The 25,571-nt window shown below is 42.5% G+C and overlaps 1 protein-coding gene across 8 annotated transcripts in view; it reads left to right on the forward strand.

Moving 5' to 3' along the window:
* eps15l1a (epidermal growth factor receptor pathway substrate 15-like 1a) overlaps nt 1-25,571 on the forward strand; it is a 32,590-nt gene that overhangs the window by 3,400 nt on the left and 3,619 nt on the right. The window contains exons 4-25 of one of the 8 annotated variants that reach the window (XM_062555883.1): nt 27-74; nt 170-265; nt 466-531; nt 635-760; nt 893-952; nt 1,338-1,580; nt 1,847-2,004; nt 2,634-2,850; nt 3,039-3,101; nt 4,060-4,145; nt 5,378-5,450; nt 6,052-6,213; nt 6,638-6,835; nt 10,558-10,722; nt 12,307-12,412; nt 12,825-12,878; nt 13,346-13,482; nt 13,609-13,672; nt 16,299-16,381; nt 16,737-16,827; nt 19,598-19,815; nt 23,887-23,903. In XM_062555883.1, the coding sequence (XP_062411867.1) occupies nt 27-74; nt 170-265; nt 466-531; nt 635-760; nt 893-952; nt 1,338-1,580; nt 1,847-2,004; nt 2,634-2,850; nt 3,039-3,101; nt 4,060-4,145; nt 5,378-5,450; nt 6,052-6,213; nt 6,638-6,835; nt 10,558-10,722; nt 12,307-12,412; nt 12,825-12,878; nt 13,346-13,482; nt 13,609-13,672; nt 16,299-16,381; nt 16,737-16,827; nt 19,598-19,815; nt 23,887-23,903 (2,531 nt within the window). Of the gene's footprint in view, nt 1-26; nt 75-169; nt 266-465; nt 532-634; nt 761-892; nt 953-1,337; nt 1,581-1,846; nt 2,005-2,633; nt 2,851-3,038; nt 3,102-4,059; nt 4,146-5,377; nt 5,451-6,051; nt 6,214-6,637; nt 6,836-10,557; nt 10,723-12,306; nt 12,413-12,824; nt 12,879-13,345; nt 13,483-13,608; nt 13,673-16,298; nt 16,382-16,736; nt 16,828-19,597; nt 19,825-23,886; nt 23,904-25,571 lie in introns of those variants that run through there. The other 7 variants (XM_062555880.1, XM_062555878.1, XM_062555879.1 and 4 more) reach the window with 7 other exon arrangements.

Below are 25,571 nucleotides of genomic sequence, written 5' to 3' on the forward strand. Positions count from 1 at the left end.
GGTTTACTTACCAAATCTGTTCCCAGATCTGGGATTTAGCTGATCCAGATGGGAAAGGATTCTTAGACAAACAGGTATAGAAAAGAAATCTATTATTATATGAAATAGTTGACTTAATTTTTCTGATTTCTGTTGGTGTTGTGTTGCTAAACATTTATTTCGTGTGTAGGGATTTTATGTTGCTTTGCGGTTGGTAGCCTGTGCGCAGAGTGGCCAAGAAGTCAGTCTGACAAGTTTCAACCTCACAGTCCCTCCTCCTAAATTTGTGAGTAATTTTATGTGTAATCTCCGAAGACTGTTGAAGGCTAGAAGAGAATAATACTATTTGTGTCATCACCTGCTGACACTGTGGTCAATTTGATATAGCTGATGCATATTGATATTAATGTATATGACAAATATTGAATAAACTAGTATGGGCACGTAGGTTATATTTTTCTGTATTATGCATTTATTTCTTGGCAGAAGGACACAAGCAGTCCATCACTCACTGCAGTACCCAGTTCAAGTGAGAGCCATTGGATAGTGAGGGTGAGTAACTTTATTTTTACAAAATGATGTGTGCATAATGGTTGGTTAGTGTCTCCCTGCGGAACTCCCTCACTGATTTTTCATTTGCTTTTTTTGTGTATAGCCCGAAGAAAAGAGTAAGTTTGATGGCATATTTGAAAGCCTCTCGCCAGTAAATGGACTCCTTTCTGGAGAGAAAGTAAAGCCTGTTCTTATGAACTCAAAACTACCTCTGGACGTGCTGGGAAAGGTACAGAATTATAGGGGTTTTTTTTGTATTTTATACTGATATATTTGATATGTTCTGTGATATATTGTTGTCACTCCAGACAATGGAAATATATGTTGCTGAAGAATATATGTAATGTTTCTATTAATCAAGGTTTGGGACCTTAGTGACATTGATAAAGATGGACACCTGGACAGAGATGAATTTGCAGTGGTAAGAATATACAGCATAGTCAACATTTGACTTACAGTGATCCACTTTTCTTGGCATGTCCACCTTCAAGCCTATATTGCTATGATCTCTATCAGCCATTGCTGAATGGCTGAGTGTAACTCAAGGGTGTCAAACTCATATTAGGCAGCTATGCTGCTCTTTCTTTCTTGAAATACCCTACCTTTCCATGTCCATCATAGAGATATTGGTTATTACACATATACGACAACTGGCTATGCATATATACTTCATCCCCTTCCATCCCAAAACATCTGGGGGGGCCGTATGAGAGCTTTGTGTTTGACACTCCTGGTGTAAGATGACCGAAGTGAAAGTATCTTAGATCTTTCGTAACTGTAAGCGTCCTGTGTTCTCTGTTTGGTAGGCCATGCACCTAGTGTACCGTGCCCTTGAGAAGGAGCCAGTGCCCTCGGTCTTGCCCTCCACACTCATTCCCCCCTCTAAGAGGAAGAAGTCGGTTAGCTCTCTGCCTGGAACCGTACCCGGGCTACCCGCCAGTCCCCCACCACCCAAAGACAGCCTGCGATCCACCCCCTCCCACGGAAGTATGAACTCACTCAACAGTGCGGGCAGCCTCTCCCCCAAGCACTCTCTCAAGTCCTCACAGGTACTCCAGAGCAGAGTTTGCAACAGGAAACTCATTGGTTTACCCTCTTCTTTATGTAATTGAAATTGAAATTTGAAGCTCAGATGAGATCATGTAGTAAATACCCAGTGTTAGAATGTTGTTACAGCTAGTATTTTTCTCTGTGTTTATGGATAATTCCACCAAACTCCCATCTCATCCTCTGTTCTGTTTGTAAGGGGTCTAGCTATCTTCCTTAAAAGTGTAGGGCATGTTGTCTGACTGTGCAATGTTGTTGTTGCAAACAGCACTCATTGAATTGGGTGGTCCCGGCCACAGACAGAGGCCGCTACGATGACATCTTCCTGAAAACTGACGGTGACCTTGACGGGTTTGTGAGTGGTCTGGAGGTCAAAGACATCTTCATGCAGTCAGGACTCCCTCAGAACATTCTGGCACATATATGGTGAGACTGCATTTTGATAAGAGATGAGGGGGTTGTTATGTAATTGGTGGTATAACTCCAATGCTAGATTTTCGCTTCTATTTCAAGTTCACTCTCAGGTTATAGAGTAGATGGTTGTGGATTATTGTTAAGGTCCTATAAGTGTGTATCACAACAAATTGGCTCTGGAAAACTTGTGATTTTTACGTTTTCTTCATTCATCTGCCATTAAAATGGCCTCTCTGTGTTTAGTAACACAGCTAGCCATCGGTGATCGGCATTGACTAACTAACTTATGTCTATGGTTTGTGTATGTGGAAGAATTACAGCCAGTCAGTGCCATCTCATAAAATAATTTAATTCCTTTCTGTTTCATTACCCTTTTATTATTCACTAGTATACACTAGGATGGGAGCAGTCTGTAATCAATCTCTAGTGCTATTGTAACAGAGAACACTGTACTTTACGGACATTAATTTCAGTGTAGTTCCCCTCTTCTGTGCGCTTGTTTACTTGACTTAGTCCAGCATTCAGGATTGCACTCTTGAGAAGAGAACAAACACATATCTGTGGCCGCCAGCATGGCTCAGTTTGCAAACTCGGAAACACGAGAACAGCCGGTTACTCGAAGTCTGCGTCTCTGTCCACAGGGCTTTATCAGACACTCGGCAGATGGGGAAGTTGACCCGCGAGCAGTTTGCCTTGGCCATGCACTTCATCCAGCAGAAAGTCAGTAAGGGCGTTGACCCTCCGCAAGCTCTCAGCGCCGAGATGATTCCTCCGTCGGAGCGAGGCACTCCTGTACCGGTGTGTGCCATTGAACCAGGCTGCTCTGTTAAGCTTTTTGACAGTTCAAATCTGAATCAGGTGAACAGCTGGGCGTTGTGTAGCTTTTCAAATGGAACTAAATGGCTGTTGTTTGCTCTTTGGTTCCTTGTTGTAATTAACAGACTGGGCTCACCTGTCCTACCAGCCATTTTACTTCCCAGAAACACCTTCTGTGCTGATTTTATGTTCTCTTTTCTGCAAAATGGCATCTCTCCATTTCCCTGCAGAGTCTCTCTGGATACATGACACCGGTGGGATCTGAAATTGCTGCCCTGTCAGAGATGCGGCGTGTAAGTCAATTGATCTTGTCTGTGTGGGTTGTCACTTTGTTGATGTCATAAGCTAGACCCACCTTTTTTCTCTCTCTCTTTTTTTTTTTTTACCATATTGCCTAATGTGAGAGTTATTGCAAGGTTATAATTCTTCCGCCATGCCGTTTGTTCTTGAAGGCTTAATTTAATTGAATGATAAGAGGCAGGTTAATTGATTTGATTTACATTTTACCAGCTTTGTTATTTTCCTGCTATGGCAATATCAGTATGAAGTGCATTTACCTCTTTTGTAGTCTGCTGGTAAATATTTTGAAGTAAGCTCGCTTCCAGCCATGGAATATATTCACTTGAATCAGAGTTTTGTATACTGTATGTACATGTGACTGTTTTGAAATTCCACTCACAACTCATCTTTCATCTGAGTGCTAGGCCAATGAGTGGAACTCAATCTCAAGAGAAACCCTCTCTCTTCTCTATTCTAATTTTACTGCTGCTGATGCTCTCTCTGGGTTGTGTCACTGTTATCAGGCAATAATGTTCAAGTTATGGGTATGTAAAATGACAACTGAAAACAAACCAACCAACAAATGCTTTTTTTGTGGCTCATTAACTGAGGCCGCTTGTTTTTTTTTCTCTGAAAAGCATTTGTGCCAAAAGCCAGAGTGGGCGCTCTGTGACCCTTGGCTGTGTGCTCTCCTCTCCTCCCAGTGTATGGTGTGGTGGGGGATGAAGACTGCAGCCCCTCTCCCTCCTCCTGTGTTCTGCCATGTGGCACCCGTGTGTGTTACCCCCCCCCCCCCCACACACACACACCCAAACCCCCTCCCCAACCCGTCCTACCTCTTCTCTATTTTTTGTCTTTTTCTCTTTTCCTTTTTTGGGTGGTGTATGTCCTGGTGTTGGTGTTGGGCGGTGCTGCTGCTCCTGTCTCCTGTCCTCATCCTCATCCTCCTTCTCTTTCTCTTCCCTCTCACAGGACAGCTCCAGCTCGGTAGGCTCAGGTGAATTCACGGGCATCAAAGAGCTGGACGATATCAGTCAGGAGATTGCCCAACTACAAAGGTATGTCTCTCATGTCACACTTTCACTAACACAGCAGGTTTGGTTTCAGAGTATTATTTTACATACACCACTATTTTGTGGTGATGCCATTTCTTTTTGTAAAATTAGAACTGATTAATTAATTAATTAATTAAATAATTAATTAATTGATTAATAGAATATTAATTTTAGACACTATTGGCTATTTTACCATGTAATGATACAATTGTAGTAGACTTATATTATATATACTGTAGACTTAGATTTATATATACTGTAGTTTCATCACTTACATGCAATTGGTGCATGCCCAGCACACTTTTGTTTTCAAGGATTTTTTTTGTTTATTTTCCTGTTATTGATGACATAAAGACATTTTTTTACTCTCTTGGCGTCATACACACTACCCTTATTATGCCCTTACACTACACTAGAGGGCACTCAAGTCTCAATTGTGTGTAGTGCCCTCTGTTTTCTTGATGTGCAGAGATTGACCAGAAAATACTTTTCGCCCCTGTCACACGCAGTGTCAGATGTAAACACTAGTATATGACATGCATATTCACTTATATTGTAATTTTGAAATAAACATACAGATACGTAGATAGATAGATAGATATGTCATTGATTCTCGAGGGGAAATTCAGCCATTTTCAGAAGACAGAAGTGTGTCCATTCTTATGTGTTCAGATGCCTCCTCCTGTTGATGTCTGTGTGTGTTTTTGTTTTGAGTTTGCTTATTTTGGCCCAAAGTGAGTGTGCTCCTTTGAAAACAGTTGCCTTGTAGAGTGCTGGTGATAAAATGCACACCTCCAAGGAAGAGACAGGTAACAGAAGAGATTTTGGTGGTGGATGAGGTTTTTGTTGGTGGTCTCCTTTTTTTGTCGGTTTCTCTCCTCAAGCCCCCCTTTCTCTCTCTCTGTCTCCCCCATCTGACCTCTGTGGTCTTCTGTGGCGATCCTTGACCGTGTGTATTTTATCAATATTTTGTTTTCACCACTTACTCCTCATGCTGCATCAGCACACTTGCTTTTACACACTGGGAGACGCTCAGGTAATCCCTCTACTACGGACGTCACACTTTCTGTTTTCTGGCTTCTGTTTTCTTTCTGTTTCTGTCTTCTGTTTCTTTTGACTTGGTTTGCTTTGGTTTGGTTCGTGTGTGGAGGAGGCAAGAATGGGAGACCATGATTGTGTGAGGGCTACAAGCAGGAAGCAGAAGGAATTGTTCTGACTGCCCTTTTTCTCCTCAGAGAGAAGTACACTCTGGAGCAGGAGATCAGGGAGGCAGAGGAAGCCATTAGGCACAAGACCACTGAGGTTCAGGTGAGAACACCTGACCTGACACCATACCTTCTACACACAAAACAGCCCTTTGCTGTTACCATAGTTATGTAGCTCTTAGTAATTGTTATTGATGATTATAGCGATTATTTATAATTTGATTGATTCATGACATTCGTTCATTATTACCAGTGTTACCTTTAATGAAGTATACTGTAGCTAGCTGGTCACTTGCGGTAGCATGATTTAGAGCAGTGGTTCTCAGCAATTGAGATTCCACTTCAGATGACATTGTCACCGCTTTCACGTAACCTGTTCAGCGATATTTGTAAGAAATTTTTCCATCATAACGTATTGCACTAGCATGCTAGGTCTTTGCAAGAGATCAGTGCAGCAAAAAAATGGAATTCATTCCACGACCCTTTCAGAACGTTTACACGTCCCAAAGGTTGAGAAACGCTGATTTAGAGACATGAGTTTGTCCTAGAGACCAACATTTTGTTGGAACTAGACTGTTCAAGAATACTTTTAAGCACTTTGGTTGTTTTGATTGAGTTTTCAATGAGTGTGTTTGCATTACTTATATGTGTGCTTTTGTGTGTGTGTGTGTGTGTGTGTGTGTGTGTGTGTTTTTGTGTCCCAGGAGATGCAGAATGACCTGGACCGTGAGACGTGCAGCCTGCAGGAGCTGGAGGCCCAGAAGCAGGACGCTCAGGACCGTCTGGAGGAGATGGACCAGCAGAAGGCCAAGCTGGAGGACATGCTCAACGACGTGCGGCAGAAGTGCCAGGAGGAGTCCCAGATGGTGAGGCTGGCAGCTTGGCGTAATGGCTGCCGTTACCTTAACGTGTCCCAACACTGTGATGTTTCTAGTTGTTTTTCAAGCTTTGGCTGAGTAAAAAAAAAAAACATTATGATTGATTTGATTTACTTAGTAATGAAATAATTATGTAGCGTGCATCTGTGTATCGTTGAGCGCATCTGATAGTCAGGATGCTAACGTAATATCCCAACTGTGTTTTCAATAAAGACCTGTAACGTCAAGAGGCTCATTCTGACCCATGTCCTACTTTATTGTTAATCTCCTGCTCCTTGGCTTTTCCCTCTGTGTCCTCCCTTCCGTTCTCCCTTTACAACTCCATTCTCTTCCTCTCTCTCTCTCTCATCTCTCTGACATCCGTATCTCTGCTCTGCTGTGTCTCTATCATCTCCCCCCACGGGGGCGGTAGATCTCCTCTCTGCAGACTCAGATCCACTCCCAGGAGTCGGACCTGCAGAGCCAGGAGGAGGAGCTGGACCGGGCCAAAGCCGAGCTGGGCCGGCTGCAGCAGGAGGAGAGCCAGCTGGAGCAGAGCCTCCAGGCCGGGAAGCTGCAGCTGGAGACCATCATCAAGTCCCTCAAGGCCACGCAGGACGAGATCAACCAGGTGAGCTGCGCCCAGGAGCGGAGCCCTGCCGTGCTTGACCCTTTACGACCGAGCTCTGGCTAAAGGCTGGCATTCGTGACGATTAAGCATAACAATTCAGATTTGCTTTGCATTATGAATCTCTCGTCGACCTGTCCGTTATGAATGGTTGTGGAGAGATCGCTAGAATTAATTTGATGATCCCGATAGGGGGCGCCATAACAGCATGCAGTACTATCCCTTCTGTCTTCGATCAAGATCGGTTAAGTACACTCATGCACGCTTTACTTGGTTATCGGTTTCCTGGAAGCGTGTGTGTGTGTGTTCACACATTGACCACATAAGCTACATACCTGCTCCCTCAAACCATTACGGTAAACACAACATATGTGGTGAAAGGCAATTCATTTTTTTGTGGAAATACCAATGCAGCTGAAGGCAAAATTTAATTCTGTTTGTATTTGAGAGCACAATAAGAGTACAATGCTCTCTTGTTTAGCATTTTCATTATGCCCTGGCCTGTTTGTGGAAAATTCAAAATGCAACAACATCAGTCAATGGTGAATTAGACAGAACTTATCCTTATCAGTCATTTTTAAAGTGGTTACACATTTAGTGTGTGTTACACATTTAGCCAAATTCCTCTTTTATGCAATCTTTTTGTACACAAAGTGTACATGAATTGCACCATATAACTGAAGTGGTGCCAGAGTGAAAAATCACCTTTTGATTTAAGTGAATAAAATTAAATGTGCAATTGTATGCAAATATTGAGCATTTGGATGGTCAGAATTCATGTTGAAAAGCTGAATGGAAACCCAGTTGATAAGGTGTCATCAGGACATCAGCAGAAAACGGTACATGGCCTCTATTACGTGCACCTTCATGCATAAGCAATTTGGTAATGTCCTCTGTCATATTGACCTTCACAAATGTTGACAATGGCAATAAGAGGATGTTATTGCCATATTATTGGAGCTGGCCACCCACAATTACAGTTTTTATCTGTCTTTTACTCATCATGATCAGCATGCTGAAGGCAGATAGTGTGTTATTATGAGACTGCATTCGCCTATCAAACTTTCTCACGTTCGTGTGTTCCACACCCTTCCTGTTCCTTGGGTGGGGTACCCAATGTCAGTTTCTGAATTAGACCATCAGAAAATGCGCTTCTGCACTGCAGGCACACTTTTTGCACAAGTGAGAGACGTTTTTTGAACCAAGCACGACCAAACTCACACATGCACACACGCCCTTTGCAAGATGACTATGCACTCTCTCAAGTGAGATGGAATACCTAGAGGAAGACTGCTGACTAGAGATTTTCTTTTTTCGGATTGCTGTAGCTTCATCATGAAAAGGGTTGTCCCCCTTGTTCAGGCAGTAGCACTGACAACCTTTTCTTAATCGTAGAGTTCCTTAGCAGACCCATACCTTAAAACTAACTTTCACCTGTTTCCCATGGCAGCCGTCATATGATTCTAACACAGGAAGACCCATGAAGTGTGAAGGGGTTTGACTGCCTGTTACCTGTCACACTGTATTGCTTTCGCACAGCCAGTCCTATCAGATCATTTGACCCTGTCACACAAAAACAACTCTTTAGTTTTGAAAGTAAAGAGATCCATCTGTGGTTTGAGGTGGGTGTTTGTGGAGCATTGAGGCCTGTAGAACTCTGTTATCAGTGGCGATTCTAGAGTCTGTGGGGGCCCTAAGCAAAAAATCCTAGGGGGCCCTACTTACACAACCTTGTAAACTTGTTTTTAACATGTTGCTAGCCCTATGCCAAGCATTTATCATTCATTGCAAGTGCCATTCACACATGCTACATACTGTTTTTTTTCAGCACAGTCTAGGCTACCCAGATCTGCCACAATATCATGCATAAATACTTGCATTGATTTATTTTAGATTTGTAAATAATACAAATTCAAAAAGCAGGCTACTATACAAATTCTTACATTTTGACGTGTATCTCACCACAGCAAGCAGCTCGACATGACTTGGTTGTATAGGCCTGACTGCTCTGTAAATGGCAAGAACCATGATGGAGGGATACGGGTCTGAGCAATTTACAGAAATATGTGGTGTGTAGGCCTACCTTCCAGAAATAAGCTGACCTGACTTGTTTGCGTTGTGGTACACATGACGTGCACACATGATGATTCTCTATAATATTTATTTTACTGCATTGCAATGAACAAAGTAAAGGCAAAAAAAGTGTTTATTTGTCAAACAAATTTGGATGCAATATGAGTCTTGAATTGGATACAGGAGTTTTCTATAGCCTATAGGATCTCAAAACCGTATGCTATTATGAACGTGCCTTGCCATAGAGAAACACATGATAACGGATTATGAACAGCTATTATCGCACACAAAAACATAGGGTAAGTGGAGCAAAATGAAGTTATTATTTTGCTGTCACTTGGTCTGTTTTATAACTTAAAATGTTGTATTTGGTATCTGTGTGGATAGCTCTAGCTCTCCTCTTTCATCTGACATGCGTGTCATCTTTCTGATCGCGATTTCACGAGTAAATCAAACGAGAGCTAGTATATGACATTATTATTTGTTTGTCACTTCGTCTGTTTTTATAACACAGAAGGATCGATGTATTTGGTATCAATGGAAAGCTCTGTTTCCCCTCTTTCATCTGATATGCGTAGCATCTCTGTGCGATGCCGGGTTTGCCAGTAATTCAAGCGAGACTGGATGTGCGGGTGTATGCAGAGCAATATAGACTGTAAATATGATATACTTTGATTTAACTTCATGACTTTCATACTTGATCGTACAGACAAGTGCCTAGTTTCGTTGGAAAGCCCCGCTTCTGCTCTTTCGTGCAATACAGGTCTCATCTCGCTGCGACTAATAATTGCGGAGCAATGTTAACAGTGAAGAATGGGTGTGTTTTTTTGATGCACTTTGCGCTAGTCGGGCTCAATATGTGTGGATTGTTTGCACTCTTTTGGACACAGATCCACTGTTTATAAGCCGATAGCATACATGTAGGCTACTATTTGTAAGACAGGTCAGGACAGGAGCACACAAAATCACGTAACCCACCATTCAATCTCTATTGACGAAATTCTCGCTTGTCGCACCATAAACGCTCTGAGGTCTCGGGGCCCCCTAACGGCTCGGGGCTCCAAGCAGTTGCTTGCCATGCCTGTCGGCAAGGTGCGCCCCTGTCTGTTATGATATGGCACACTTGATTATTCAGGTCAAACGGGCAGTAGGCTTGTGCTGTGAAGTCATTTCATCAACCTTCACTCACTTAAAGCTGAAAGCAGTGTTGAAAAAGCCTCTTGTATCACCTGAGAAGCCGTTCTATTTCATACTTTTAAGGAGAGAAGCTGAACTTTTTAGGACCTTTTAGAGGTTTTACTAGTTGCAGTAATAGATGCATAAATATGGCTGTTGTACTGTAAGCACGTATACATTTTCTGTGAAGTGTTTTTCAGTTTCGAAAGATGCCTCCTTTAAGTTCAGAGTAGGTAATAGGAGTTTAATGTGCATCAGGTTTCATATGTACTCAACAACAACTCTGCGGTATTACAAAAAAAGCGTTGCAGTCATGACATGTGAGTTTCAGACAGACCTAAGACTCACTTAAGTCTTACACCTATCTGCTCAGGAAGTTCATTGCTAATTCAACATTGGTGTATGCTGTGTTATGGCAGTCTGAATGCTTGGACATGTGCCGAGTGTTAACCATGTTGCAACTGTTTGTCGTTTAGGCTCGCAGCAAGCTCTCGCAGATACAAGACAATCAACAAGAGATGACCAAGAGCATCGAGCAGTACAACAGCACCTTGAATGGCACCCATGGGGGCAGCATGACCAACCTGGCCGACATGAGCGAAGGCTTCCCCGAGAAGGAGAACGGTGGCTTTGGCGCCATGGTAAGTGTAATCTGCTAGTGACCTTACACGGGGTAGTTCAGAGGTGGTGCAGGATGCTACTTGCCCCTGGGGTGACCTCTGTGCTTGCTGCACACTGCATCCGCAGAGTAAGAGGCGGAGGAAGGACAAGAGGGCACCGAAAGCGAAGCATTTAGAGTGAGGTGCCACGACTAAGCATTAGTCATCAAGCCGTCACACCTGACTTGTTTTCAGATTTGTATGCTGTGGACTCACAAATGAACCCTTATTATACGATGTACTGTATGCTACCATTGATTCTAATTCCATAGAAAGCTCAAACGTTGGCGCGGTTCCAGATTTTCGTGCAAGTCTTGTGCATTATCTTTTGAGTGTAGCTAGACATAGCACGCGGCTAGAGTTCATGTGGAGAGATAGGGTTTGGTTGCATATGTTTGCTGACTGTTTTGGACAAGATTCACATGGTTAGAATGAAAATGTCAAAACCATAGTTGTGGGTATATACGTATACTAATGAACTCCAGAAGTTGTGAACACATTGCATGTCATGTCTTGAGCCTCTTGCGAAAATGCCATGAAATTCACCTGTGTGGTGAAATTGGTCCCAGCTGCTGAGATTGCCGCATAAAGTGAGAAGATTATCAGGATATTTATGTAAAACATTTTCCAGTGCAGGTATTATTTCCCTCATTTAATTTGCTCCATTTTTCAGGGGGCTCGTGGTCACCCTTCCAGGCAATTACTATGGGGATTTTGATCTTTCCGTTCTCTTCCTGCCTATCTTGTACAACTAACACATAACGTGCGCTTCATTAGGCTCATTGGGACTGAGGCAGGGTTACTTAATCTGCTCGTGCTTTTGTTATTGCAGTCTTTATTACCGGTGCGTTTCCAGAGGATTCCGCGCTCTAGTCGTTCGTGCACTCGGTTCATTTCACGGCAGAGTTGTGTCATGGCAGGGAGCTGGGATTAGGGTCAGGATCCTTATTGAAATGAGAGCGCTGCTTTAATGAAACGCAACACGCCACGTTTTCATAGCGAGGGCTGCCTGGCATGTTGAAGCCACGGTCAGGGCTTGGAGTAGGATGGTGTGTGTGTGTGTGTGTGTGTGTTTGGGCGGGGGGGGGGGGGGTTTAGACACCCGACACCCCTAGCGATCGGCGGAGACTGTTTCTTATTGAGCGGCCTTTTCATTTGGACCAGCTGAGTCTAATGGGCCCACTCAGACTGAGAACTGCAAATTGCAGGAGAATGAAAATTGCCCGCACGTTATTAAACTGAAATCTAACCCGAGGGGCTCGCTGGTTGGTGCTCTGATTCAGACGGACATTCCTGCCACAGTTTCCTCAGACTTGCGCCGCTCTACATCAACTGAAGTGGCCCATTATTGGAATAATTTCCCACCAAAATATTTTGTTTTTGAACGTAGACGTTGTTTGTCAGCTGGAGGTATTTTTGGCAGGCTGAATGAACAGGCGGAATGAAGCTGAAACTGTTTCTGGTAATGCTTTCCTGGAAGGCAAATTGTATCAGATGAATGTAAATAAACTGTGGGGGGTTTTTTTCAGCCCAGACTTAACAAATGGCCTTGCCTCTCTTCTGTAGGAGGACCCTTTCAAGGTGAAGACATCTGTGTTCAATAGCAACCCCCAGGAGATGCACACAGACCCCTTCCACTCAGAGGACCCCTTCAAAACAGATCCTTTCAAAGGTGCTGCTCTCGCCTCTCTCTACTCTACTCTCCTCCCTCTTCTCATTCTCTCTCTCCCTCCACTAAATTTCCCTTGTGCCTCTTCATCTTTCTCCTTGTATCTGCAAAAATCATAAGAGACGTCCAGGGACGTGACTGTCTCTGTGTTTGTAGACCTCAGCCTTACTGACTGCTGTCCTGTGTGTGTTTGTTTGAGCCCCCCCCCTCCCCCCCTCTTTCCCATACTTGCATGAGTTGACTTGGATTCTATAACCACTTGGCAACAGGCCCCTTCCAATACAAAATGTAGAGATATGAATATCTATTTTCCCCAAATGGTTTTGGTTCTCTCGGAATTCGTCTTTCCCTTTGTCCTCTGGCATGGCTACTGATACCTACTCTCCCCGTGCTTTTTCTGGCCGCCCTCTCACAGGAGACCCTTTCCAGAATGATCCCTTTGCAAAGCAGCCACCCACCACCACCGCAGGTATTTATGCACAATTATTCAGAAATATCTCTTGCTCAGCCCGAGGTGGAATGCTGTTTTCCGCTTCTTCAGCATGAGTGTGCTTTCCTCTGACATGCACTGCAGATGACCTGATGCTACAAGGTTCAGTAGCTTTGTCCATCAACTTCCCTCTTTGTAATATTGGAGATTTCGGTTCCCCAAACTCTATAATATGAGGACTCCGTATGAAGAACCGATAATCAGAACATTAAAAAAAAAAAACATAAGCAAAGTGGATAATTCCATGTCGAGGTGATGTCATTGATATGTTTAACATGTTATCCCTATTGAAGTAGAAATACCGTGGGCTTTTTTGTGAGCTTTGTTGATAAATGGTCACATGAGTCATTTGCATCTGTTTGTCAGATGTCTTGTTTAGAATTGTGCTATCATGAGTTTTGAGAGAAATCAAATAAAGCTAAAAATCTGCATCTCTTCCCATCCAGATCCTTTTGGAGGAGACCCTTTCAAAGAGAGTGATCCCTTCAAGGCAACATCGGAGGACTTCTTTAAGAAACCAGCTAAGGTGGATCCCTTTGGTGCCTCCGATCCTTTCAGCAAAAGTGCCACGCTTCCCACGAAGGTACTGATGAACTTTGTTCTCCGTGCCCCTTGCTGCGGCACAGCAATGCAGTTGTTGACATGTTTGTGATCGCTGAACTCTATATTTCATGTGTCATGACCGTTTGACTGTCTTTGCCTTTGTCAGCAGGCATGTCACTTCACAAGCAATGACCCCTTCACCTCGACCAGCCCCAAATTAAAAGGCCCAGGTACAGTTTCATCTGCTTTCACACTGGGTTGCTCACCAGATAATTGTATCCCGGTCCCGGGAAGTTTTCATGGTTCTCATTCAGTCTCAGTCAAGCATGTAAAATTAATGGTAGTGCCCATTTTCACTCACTAATTTGCTCTTTGGACCACTCCTGTGATATACCACTAATTACAGTGTAGATTATCTGAAATAAAAGGTTATTTTAAAAAAATATTAGTGTATGAGAGGAAATTCTCTGTGAGCTGTGTGTGCATGCTTCATGCAACAGGCGAGCCTCTCCTTTGAAGGAGATCAGTGGGCATGCAATTTTGACAGTTGATCATTTCCTGTCTTACCACGTTCAAACAAAGCCGTTATTGCCAGAGGCATTAGTTTTCTGTTGTATTGTAGATTAGATGTAGATTAGACACAAAAGGCTGCATTACGGAGCACCACTGGCAGATCACAGATGACGTGCTCTTCTGGCTTCTGCATCTGGTGGTGCTGCTACTTTAGGTTAAGCTGTTGCTAACAACTGCCACCCACACTTGTCAGTTGTCTTTCATCTTTAATATGATGAACCAGCATTAATGGGATAGTTCTATATTCAGTATAATTGGTGTTGTAATTGTAAAACAGCTATCATTTATGTCCATGTTCAGTACAGGTAAAACCACTAGTTCCATCAACCAGGCTCAGAAAGTGAGGCCTTAAAGCTGAATACTAGGCCTACAGCAACTTACCATTAATATCATTGCCATGATGCACCAGCTGCCTTGTAGGTCAGATAGTTGGGCTTACAGCTCAACCAGATTTAACTCAAGGTTCCTTCCAGGGCAGAGAGGTATACCTAATGGCCCCATTACAGTGTCACACAGTGGCATATTTCCCAACATGACTTTATCCATTGTTAAATAGTGAAAATCCAGTTATAATCAGCCACTTTGGACATTGGATCTTACCGACATCTTCAGTTTTAACTTGACGTGAAGTCATAATCCCATTCTCTACTTTGTTCGAATCTGTCCGTTTCTTTCTAACCTCACTGAAGTCATCCATACATTTGCACAGATATCTGCGCTAGAGCCCAGCCCACTATTGCCGAGCTATTGCCAAGCCCGTAGAGGAAGGCAGATTTTTATTTTTAAAGGCTAATTGTTTCATGGATCCAAGATACTATGGCTGCATTCAGACTGCCAGCCAAATTCCAATTTTTAGCCCATCCAGATTGGAATTTTGCGAGTTTTGCAAAACGGATCCAAACCACATCCAGGAGATAGTTTCATATCGCATTCATATCGGATATGGTCTGAACAGCTCCCAACACTCAGATCGGTTTGACTGTCTGTGATGTGACTTAACGTGACTTAGCACCTAGAACGTACCCCATTACTTAATGCGGAATAGAACGTACCCCATGTAAACAGATGCCATAAATATTTCATTCAGAGTAGTTTAACAATGTAAACCCACCTAATGTATAGTAGGCAATATCTGTAGGATATGATAAATTGCTGAAACCTAGCACTATAAACCACCCTCAGGGAGGAAGAGGTTGAAAAAACTGACATGGAAGGAGGGTATTTATCTCAAGAGAGAAAGACGTATATGACAGCAGTTACATATGTTGGTATAGTAAAGGATTATATCATGAAACAACACTCTGATACTCATACAGAAAAATGATAATGACCATGAGAATGATGGCCCCCGTGAGGTCTCAAATCCGGCCCACCGCCTACTATGAGTTTGACACCCGTGTACCACAGCATATCCTGCCCAGTGTTGAAGTATTTACTTGCAGATGTGCAATCCATGGTCAGCTTCATGGTCAGCGTCTCAGATCAGCACAAAGATAAGAGTGGGGAGAAAAATACACGTGGGCTTGCCTGTGTTAGCGTTCTTAAAATGGAAATTAAATGGCAAGACCTCGACACCCTATCTATTTTTTTCAGGAAATTACTCTCACCGCTGAAAGTCACCCATATCACATTCCAGTGGCTGTCTATGAGCTGAGTAGTGGCAGCTTGGTTGACTCTTTTTTAAAAGAACCTAAGAACTAAATTGAGAACCGAGAGACTCACTCCCTTCAGACAGTACAGTCATTTCCCGTTTATTAGCCGCATTGTGTGTAAACTGCAGGGCAGTGTAATAAAAAATAATAAATTATGGTAGGGCGGTAATGAACGTAGTTAACGTAATGAAGAGACAGCTTAGTAAATTCCATGCAATATAGCAAAGCATACAAAAACTCGCTATTAGTGCTGTCTTAGTACATCTGGCCCTCAGTCAGTAAACATTGGTGGTAGTGTTATCCAATTGCACACAGTGATATTTTCAAATGTATGCTTGGTGCCACCCCTCAAGTTGGGCCATTTTCATTATTTATAGCCAAACCCTAAATCTCTGTAGATGTGGGTCTGGATTTCCAGGCTAGCTTTGCCATACATTGCTGCTAGAAATAGTACTTATGTACAGTATGCTATATACAAGTGCTAAATCTGTATCTTGGTTTTTGATGATGACAATGATTTTGTCAGAATTGGCTCAAAAGCACAATTTCCCCTAATATCATTGTGGGGAAACATCCCTGATGATAATCCCCTTGTGAGCTAAAGTGATCTCTCTTGTTTGGACCCTTCCAGATCTCTTTGGAACACTTGACCCTTTTGGAAGCAGCTCGTTTGGCAGCAACAGCGGATTTGCAGACTTCAGCCAAATGTCAAAGGTACAAATGGGCCCTCAGTGTCATGGCCTCGGCAGATGTGGCCTATCTCGGTGCGCATCAGATCTGTTCAGCGTGTGAGGCTTACCGCAATGATGGATTTGCATGCCGACATGTCAAAGTAGTCCCTCCCACCTCACAGATCCTACGATATAGCCCTACGCCATTCAGCAAGGGCACCAGAGTAAAACTCCCAACCTGAACAAATGTTGTGTGCATGCAACTCTGTTTGGCGATGGAGATAACTGACGATTCCTTTGATGGGTCTTTGCCTTTACTTATGTTTGACCTGATGCCATTTCTGTTGGAAATGTTTGGTTTGTTCACACTAAACATTTTGTGTTGCCTCTTTATTCAGGGCTTTGCAGATGACCCCTTCAGCAGAAAGCAAGATACTCCGGCTCTGCCACCCAAGAAAGGTGTACCACCTCGACCTAAACCTCCCAGTGGTATGTCCTTATACAATTGAGTAGTGAATCCTCAAACTGTTGCTCAATTCAATACACAGGAAGCAATGAGTCTGTTTCTGCCTCCATTTTATTATATACACTTGGCAGTGTTTCTGCTGCAAGTAGTGTTTTTGAGCATCAAGCACACCAATGTCCGTTTGAGTTGCACACAGAATTTCCACCACACCCTTCTGCTCACAGCTATATCCTGTTTTGGAAATTCAGCGAGAGTTGCCAGTTGTGAGTGATGAGAGATTGAATTATGACATTTTTTCCTGACTGGAACTGTCCCTAATCACCCCTAATGCTGTCACTCATGTGCTCTCTGCACCACTGAGAGAGGCTGTGGAGATTAAACTGATGGATGTTATTTGTGGCCAGAATATTTTCTATCATAAGTGCAGCTCTTTTTTTTCAGCTCTTTGACACAGTAAACAGGAAATGTGGGCACAGATAAGCTAAAGCAGACTCCGTTCCTTTGATCGCTGGAACCTTGCAGCAGATGCATGCAGAAACAAAGTCCAGTTTCCAAAAGTGTGTGCCAACAAATTGCTTGTTTTTTTTTTTTGCGTTATTGATAGAATGTATGTGTGGTCTATGACATTTTAGGACAGGGTCTCACCAGTGCAGCTGAAAGTATTTAGCATGTTATTTTCCAATTAGATTCCAGTAATTTATGGAAATGTGTTGGAATATTTATTTATTTATGTTTTGGTTACTGGATCTCTTCCTGACCTAGACCACCTCCTGCATCATTTGCTTAATAACAGATAGAATTTATGTCTACATGTTTTTAATTGAATACTTTGTATGACATCTTTTTAGAAGCACCAGTTCACACAGTTCACTCAGCAGACACACTGAAACAGTAAAGCGAATATTGAATTCAAAAGATGTATGTAAGGAGAAGTACATAAACAATTGCAAATGGAATTCATTATTTAATTCGATATAAAGACATGCATTCGGAAGAGTGTGTGCGTGTGCGTGCGTGCATGTATGTGAGTTGCATATGGGGGTCTGCAACTATGGTTGGCCTGTGCTGTGGGGTCAACTCTCTGCTCTTAGTGTGTCATAATGCACATAATGCGTAGGTGTTGATTGAGTAAAGATGATGTGTCGTTAGCTTGCACTGGTAACATCAGATGTTATGATGCTGCTTTCCCCACCCTTTCCCACTTCCTCTTTATAGTGTGTGTGTGTGTGTGTGTGTGTGTGTGTGTGTGTGTGTGTGTGTGTGTGTGTGTGTGTGTGTGTGTGTGTGTGTGTGTGTGTGTGTGTGTGTGTGTGTGTGTGTGTGTGTCTGTGTGTGTGTGTGTGTGTGTGTGTGTGTGTGTGTGTGTGGGCGTGCAAGTAGTACTCAGAAAACTTTTACACCAGTGTCCTTCAGTGCTCTTTTCACTGTCCTGTAAATGTCTTTCTCCCTTCCTTGTATTTTTCCACAAAGTTTATCTCATGATTGGTGCCAGAGAGTAGAACAGAACAGAAAAGAACACCAAAACCACTACCCCTCCCTTTAGAAAACTTCTCACTCACTCCAAAGGTGCCAAACAGAAAGTTCACTGGCATGTTTGAACCTTTTATAGAATGCAAGAAAACTGTATGAGGGTGTGAAATATTTTTAAAAGCACCTTTGTGAGTAAAATTATATATAGCCTCATTTTTTTTATTTTATATTTATTTAGATTGCAGGTGGCATTTAGTCTTGCTACTGACAATGGAGTCATATGCAGTCATGCATGCATGCATGCACCAGCCCTGAAGATGCAGAGAGGATGTTTTAAATTGCGCTGATGTTAAAAACAAAGGGTGGAGCTCCTTTTTGCGGTCGCCTGTGCCATTTACGGAAAGAACAGAACTGATTGCTTGAGAGGTAGTGTTTGAGAGGTGCTAATCTGGACTGGTACATGTGAATACCAGCCAAATTAGCCATGTGGTTAACACCTTCACATGGGGAACAACAACTAGTGAAACGTTCCCACGCATTTCTCTTGTGAACTTGAAAATGTTTCAAATAAAAAAAAGCACCATATCTGTATGATCAACATTTAGGTGTTAAGGAAACTACAGAAAGTGGATGTGAAGTTTTGAGGTTGCTGTTGGTTTAAGTGGGCTTTACTCCAACCCTTAATATAGAACACAATCAGACAATTGGGGCATACAGTAGTAATACAAACTTGTGGTTCATGTGTGAAAGTGTAAAATGAAAGCATAAAAGGGTAAAATGATGTGAATGAGGATTTTTTTTTCTTCAGAGAAAGGGTAGAGTTGTAGAATTGTAGTATCGAGTATAAATGTGTGTGACTGTTTTCCCTCGGTCATGCAAGCTCTAACCCATGTGTGGCTTGGGGTGCACCACAAGTGGTGTTCAGGTTACAGGCTGTACTGGGTGGCAGGGTTGAGGTTCGCTGGTTGTTGTTGCTCAGTTCAGGTGAAGTCAACCAAGAGCCTTTGTAAAAATGTAGGGATAACTCTGAAAAGGGAAAAAGAATATCTCCATTTGTATTTGTGTAACAGATTATTTCTCTACACAACCTCAAAAGGAGACTTTCTCACCTGCGTTTTTTCCCTCCCCCGCCGCCGCTCATGCAGCTGCAACTTCAGTCTGACTGAAAATGTGACAGAGAAAAACTAAGTGATCAGACAAGCTCCCATAGCTCTCGTTCAGTAAGAGTGTCACGTGACACCACTCCCTTAATGTCACTGTCTTTGTCATGACTGCAGGGAATGGCTGGAGAATGAACTAGGTTTATCTCTGAACTCTTTTCAGGTAAAAGCACTCCTGTAAACTTGCCTGGATCGGGGGATGCCTCCAAGCCGAGCGACCCGTTCCAGCCCTTCGGCTCTGACGCCAGCGACCCCTTTCAGAGTAAAAAGGGGGTGGCGGGGGTCCCAGGGGATCCCTTTAGTGGCAAAGATCCATTTGCTCCATCTGCCTCAAGTAAAGCCTCTAGAGACTCCTCATTGGGTTTTGCAGACTTCAGCTCTGTAAGTTGAGCTCAGTGATACTCTTCTTCTGTCCAGTACACCCCTTTATTTCGCTCTCTTGCGCTTCACAGTGAATCATGACTTTCTGTGAGAAAAAAAAGAAAAAAAAAATCTTAGAGCATAGCACAACAGCTTTTCTTCCACCTCTCTGCTACGCCTCATTCTGGCCACTCTTCATTCTCTATTCGTATAAACCTCATCACGCTTGGTAGTTTGTCTGGATGGAGGCTAATAGGGGTTGGTTTTGAACTCCACAGTGACCCTTGGCAAATGCAGTCGATACCTCATAAGAGCATGTTTTCTCTCATAACATAGTCTAGGGTCTTGAGTATTTCCTGTCAAAGGTGGTCCCATTTCTCCAGAATCCACACAAGACAACAAATCATGTACACACAGCTCAGAGAGAACTGCAAGGGTAGATGGAATTTTTTTTTGCTTTGAAGTGCAAAGTGTTAAAACACCTCCCACACCCACAGTTTCCAAATTCAGGTCCAGTGGAATTTACTGAAGTGCATCTTTGTAGCTCCCCACTTCACAAAATCTAGATCACAAGATAAAGAAAGTGTGAATAAGTTTCTGTTTGGAATAGATATTGCCAGTCATGTTAGACTTAGCTTTTTGACTGGGCGAGTCCTAGTTGTACTTATGGAATATTCTAGAAAAAGGCCTCATCTCGCCCATATCCACATTAACCTGGCTAAATATACTGTAAATACTCATTGTTTCTCCATTTAGCCCCTCAGTCCACATTAAAATGGTGTATTCTGATGTTCTGACACTTAAAGCGATGCCTTTTGAAAACATTCACTGAGGTGAAGAACCCCTGGGTTTGCGTTGTAGTGTGGACAGGGGTAACGGAGAGTTTCATAAATGATGAAGTGTGGTTGCCATGACACTGATCAAAGTTGATGTTCGAGACCACCATCAGCAAACACTTGTGTAGTGTTTAAGTGTTCCACTTTGGATACAAAACATTTGCAAAAGAATGAGAAAATGATATTCTGGACGGAGATCCGAGTTTCCACTTATATGTGTATAAATGCATATAAACATGCATGCAAATTTGAGCATTTTTATTTATTCGGCTTAAACACAGTCAGCCTTTATCCGGATTAGACATTTAGACAAAGTCCTTATGGATGCCCAAAGTTAACAGTGGATCCTAGAACATATGGTTTTAAGAGTCTGTTGCTCGAACACACACAGTGTGAATTGATATGATGGTGTTGGTATGATAGCATTTATGCCATGTGGTTAGATGGAGAAAAGCTACATCCATTGGCTCCATAAAAAGACTGGTGAGAATTCTAACACTGTTCCAGCGAGACCCCACTAGGTTAAACGGGTGCTTAATGGACACTGTCAAACGATTCAGCTGTTCCTATGGACTATCTATCCCTAAGCAACCTTCAGGTGTGCAGTGGTACACCTGACACATCATGTTGTTCACCTGAGCAGCCAAGCTCTGCATGCAGCAATAGGGTCTCTCTGATGTGCGAGGATCCCTGGTCTGTCATGCACTCAAGAGTGTGAAGTCTCCCGCAGCACTCTTCTCTTGAGGGAGTTGGACAGACTGTAGAGTGAGAGATATGAAACCCATAGCTATTCTGTCTGTCTGTCTTGTTCTGTCCACTACCTTCTTGGTGGCCTCCCTTCTTCTCTCTCTTTCTGATTCATTCTCTCTTTATCATCACATCTGAGACACAGGCATCTGTAAAGAAGCCTTCAAGTCAGCCCTCTTATGTCTCACTTGGTGCTTGGCTCCTTCTGGCCACATTGCAGTTACCCTACAAAGGGGCCTTGTGTCCGCCGAGAGTAACGGCCCTCTCCTCCTGCACAACACGCAGGTCTCTGCTGTCTCCATTCTCTCCACATTTCCACGCGTACTTACTCATTCAGATAACACCATTATGCAGGAGCTCTACGTGCCCTGCTCCTCATCCAGACTCCTTGAGTGATGTGGGATGAGGATGAGGATGAGGATGAGGAGTGCTGCCCTGAGCTTTAAAGCACAGTGGCCCAGCGCTCCTGTTGCTCAGAGGCCCGGGAGGTTGCCGAGTTGAGGGTAGGTGGTTGTTTTTGGGGGGGATAGTTCCAAAGCCAACGGCTGTGCGGTTTGCTCACACGGGAAGCAGCAGTATCACTACTCAGCTGTCAGGCCGGAGTTTTCAACCGAGCATGTGATTTTTTCTTTTTCTGGTTTGTTTGTTTGTTTTTTTTGTTCTGTTGTAAGTGTGTGTGTTCAAGTACCCTACGAGGCAGACCCCTCGCAGGTGTCTGGTTTGTCATGCCCATACCACATCACAACTCCTCCTCTCTGTGCTCCTGCTGGTGTGGTCGTCTTTTGTTTGCATGACTCTTGGGGGCATGGGGCTTGCTATACCATTTCTGATTAGCAAATAAGGACACAGTCCACACAAAGACATTGGTGATCTGTGTGTTACTTGTTCAAATCAAATTATCTCAAGTTGAATCTGAGATAGTCCAACTAAAAATCTGCTAAACATGCTATTCAAGTTACAGTACCTAAACTGTATTGACCTAAGACCTGCCTCTAGTAGAGCGTATGTAAAAATGAGAGGTCCAAGCAGCACAGCTTATTCAATTATTCATTATAATGACATTCAGATGCAATTCAGTAAAAGCCGGAAAATTATATGAAATTAAATTAATAAAATAATTTGTAAAAAGTTGAGAAATCCAGTAACGTCCAGTAACGTAATTTAACACATTTTATAGAATTTAAAAAGCTACAAAGTCTGAAAACATTGTGTATGTATTAATGCATTACACGCATACATTGTTAACATGTGTAAAATGTTGAACCAGTCCAGTTCGGAAACATAAAAAAACGTTAAGAAAATCCAAGCAATGCATGGTATACAATCACAAAAAATGTACACACAAACAATATGCAAGTTATTCAAAGGAAGAAAATGTCAGGAAGTAGTAATATGGTGTCAAACAGATCATTCAGGGCACTAACTCTACACCAATCCAATATAGTTGAACTATCAATACTGAATCAATTGCTTCTGTAAATTGTAGTTTACAAGGTGGTTTCCACCTACGTTTGAAAGGCGGATATAATTCATACAAACAACCTAAACATCTGGCAAGCACATACTCAAGTATTAACTTGAACTAAAACGACCCATCTTAACTCAACTTTTTAGAATTGACTTTAAAAAGTTGTAGCAAGCCACTGTTGACCTGTCCTCTCCTCCGTGAGAGTGAAAGTTGTTCAGGTGAAGAGCCTCTAAATACAATGCCAATTTTTATGTGGATAAGTGCTACCAACGAATGAAACACAAACAGTTTAGAGCCGTTTAGCTCAACTATTCTCAGCTCCTGCACAGGTGGATTAGATGCACAGGCATTATGTTTAATTCCGGTCATAGGCACTTGCGTTGACTTGCTACATCAGAAGACAGTGGAGCCACTTGCTTCAAGATCTGTAACTGCTTGGACCCCGTTCATTGCTGCTTGCAGCAACATTTATTTTAATTATATAATTATTATGCCATACATGGAATAGGTTCACTCGTACTAAAAAAACCCACAATGTGACCCTTCCTACTCACTGCTGACATAAGCATATCGAGTGGTTAAGCAAGAACTGTTATCCACACCAGCACATGTACCATGCATGTGGCCATTTCACAATTCTCCAGAGTGGTGTTGTGTGTGATGTGTGAGTGTGAGTGTGTGAGTAGAAGAAGTCATTTCTAGACATGCGTAGCCGCTGTGATTGTAGCCTTAATTCGCCACTTCACCAACATGGGCATATCTCTTGTTTCCTGTTTTTCTCTTTCAGCTTCTCTCTGCCTGTTATCATTGCATGCTGTGTTTGATGATGTATTCGCCTTCATTTTTGACACCATTGACCCATTAAAGTGGTCCCTCTCCTGTATGTCTGTGTGTGTGGGTGTGCTGTCTGTCACTCCTCTATGGTGGTCCTTTAAACTGTGTGTGTTGTATAAAGGAGGGGGGTGTAACAGGTGGCTGTTTGGAGTTTGAACCTGTCTGTGTATTTTTTTTGTGCTTTGTAACACGATTTTCATCTCACAGGAAACGAAAGAACCAAGGTAAGACACCTGAAGTTGTGGTTTGTTTTGACAGCATTTTGCGTAAATGTACACTGTCTACAATGTTTGTGCTGTCTCTTGATCAAGTAGCCTCTTGTGCACTGACAGATTGAATTTTCAAAAAATATATATACTTCACCATGAGCGATGCTGCTGCAAAAGCTATTCTGTCTATTGGCCACCTAAACTAAGCTAGCCTTGTTTTTTTGTTTTTTTCCCCAAATGCTTCACGTTGATCACATGCTTTAAAATCCCTTAGCCCAGTAACACGCTTCACTCACATAATCACTTGCACAGAACCCTGGCACATATAAAAAATTTGGGCCGAACAGTTGGGAGTTGAGATGCACATACCTTCCCCCTGAGCACTGTTGTACGCCTCTGTCATGGAATCGTTATCATAATGAACACTGTGGTCATGATCATGGTTGATTAGAGATGTGGATGAAGCACAGCTTACACTTAAAGGAACACTTCACCGTTTTTTCATATTGAACTATGTTATTCCCTTAATTAAGACGAGTTGATACATACTGTACCTCTCACGTTTCAATGCGTGTATTCACTGGCTCTGGCGCGCGGCGCAACTTTGATAGCACTTAGCTAGCCCAATGCATTCATTAGGATCCAAACAGAGATGAGGTTAGAAGCGGCCAAACATCTCCATGTTTTCCCTATTAAAATACAGTTACATGAGTAGTCACACAACCAAGTATGGTGAGACAAAATAAAAACGTAGTGCATTTCTAAGCAGGTAAGAGGGATAACTACATTGTGTGGTGGAATAACATTGGGAGCACTTAGACTCCCATATCCTCACTCCAAACTGAAACTGAAAGTGCAAAAGTGAGGATATTACTGCGCCACACAATATAGTTATTCCATTCTTACCTGAATGCATTGGGCTAGCTAAGTGCTATCAAAGTTGTGCCGCGCGCCAGAGCCAGTGAGTGCACGCATTGAAACGTGAGAGGTATGTATCAACTCGCCTTAGTTAAAGGAATAACGTAGTTTAATATGAAAAAACGGGGAAGTGTTCCTTTAAGCTTCATGTCCTCACATGTTTTTTTTAACTTATTTTATGTTCTATCCTTCTATTGTATTCATATATTTTGGAATATTCTTGCCATAGTCTGGTGTTTTAGTGGCAATTTTATTCATCAGGAAATAAGAATAGTTGAAGAACTGCAACTGATAAATCTGATGGCATAATGATTTATTCTAAACATCTTTTGTATGAGTTTAAGACTCAAGTTGATTTGTTTATCTACACACAATTAAATTTCATATATTAAATGATTTAAACGTTGTGTCTTCAGAAGTACACTAGACCAAAGTATTAGGATGCTTGTCATTACACATTCTGAATGAATGGACAAAAAATCCACAGTCACTGGATCTTGTATCTTGTGGCAGTTCTTCCCAGTAGAGGAGAAAGTGTTACAGCGACAAGGGGGTAACTAGCTACATATTGATAGATGTGGATTTATAATGGGATGCCATTGAAGTTCCTGTGGATGTCAATGGCAGGCGCCCCAATACTTTATGTCTAGATAATGGATCACAACTGTAGGATTTCTTTATTTACTATAAACTACGCTGTTCCTTTTAGGTGTAAATTACAGAGGCAGCTCAATATTGTCTTGTTGTCTGTTGAATTATTTCCCT

Source organism: Sardina pilchardus, chromosome 15 (assembly GCF_963854185.1).
Source record: "Sardina pilchardus chromosome 15, fSarPil1.1, whole genome shotgun sequence".
Taxonomy (NCBI): Eukaryota; Metazoa; Chordata; class Actinopteri; order Clupeiformes; family Clupeidae; genus Sardina; species Sardina pilchardus.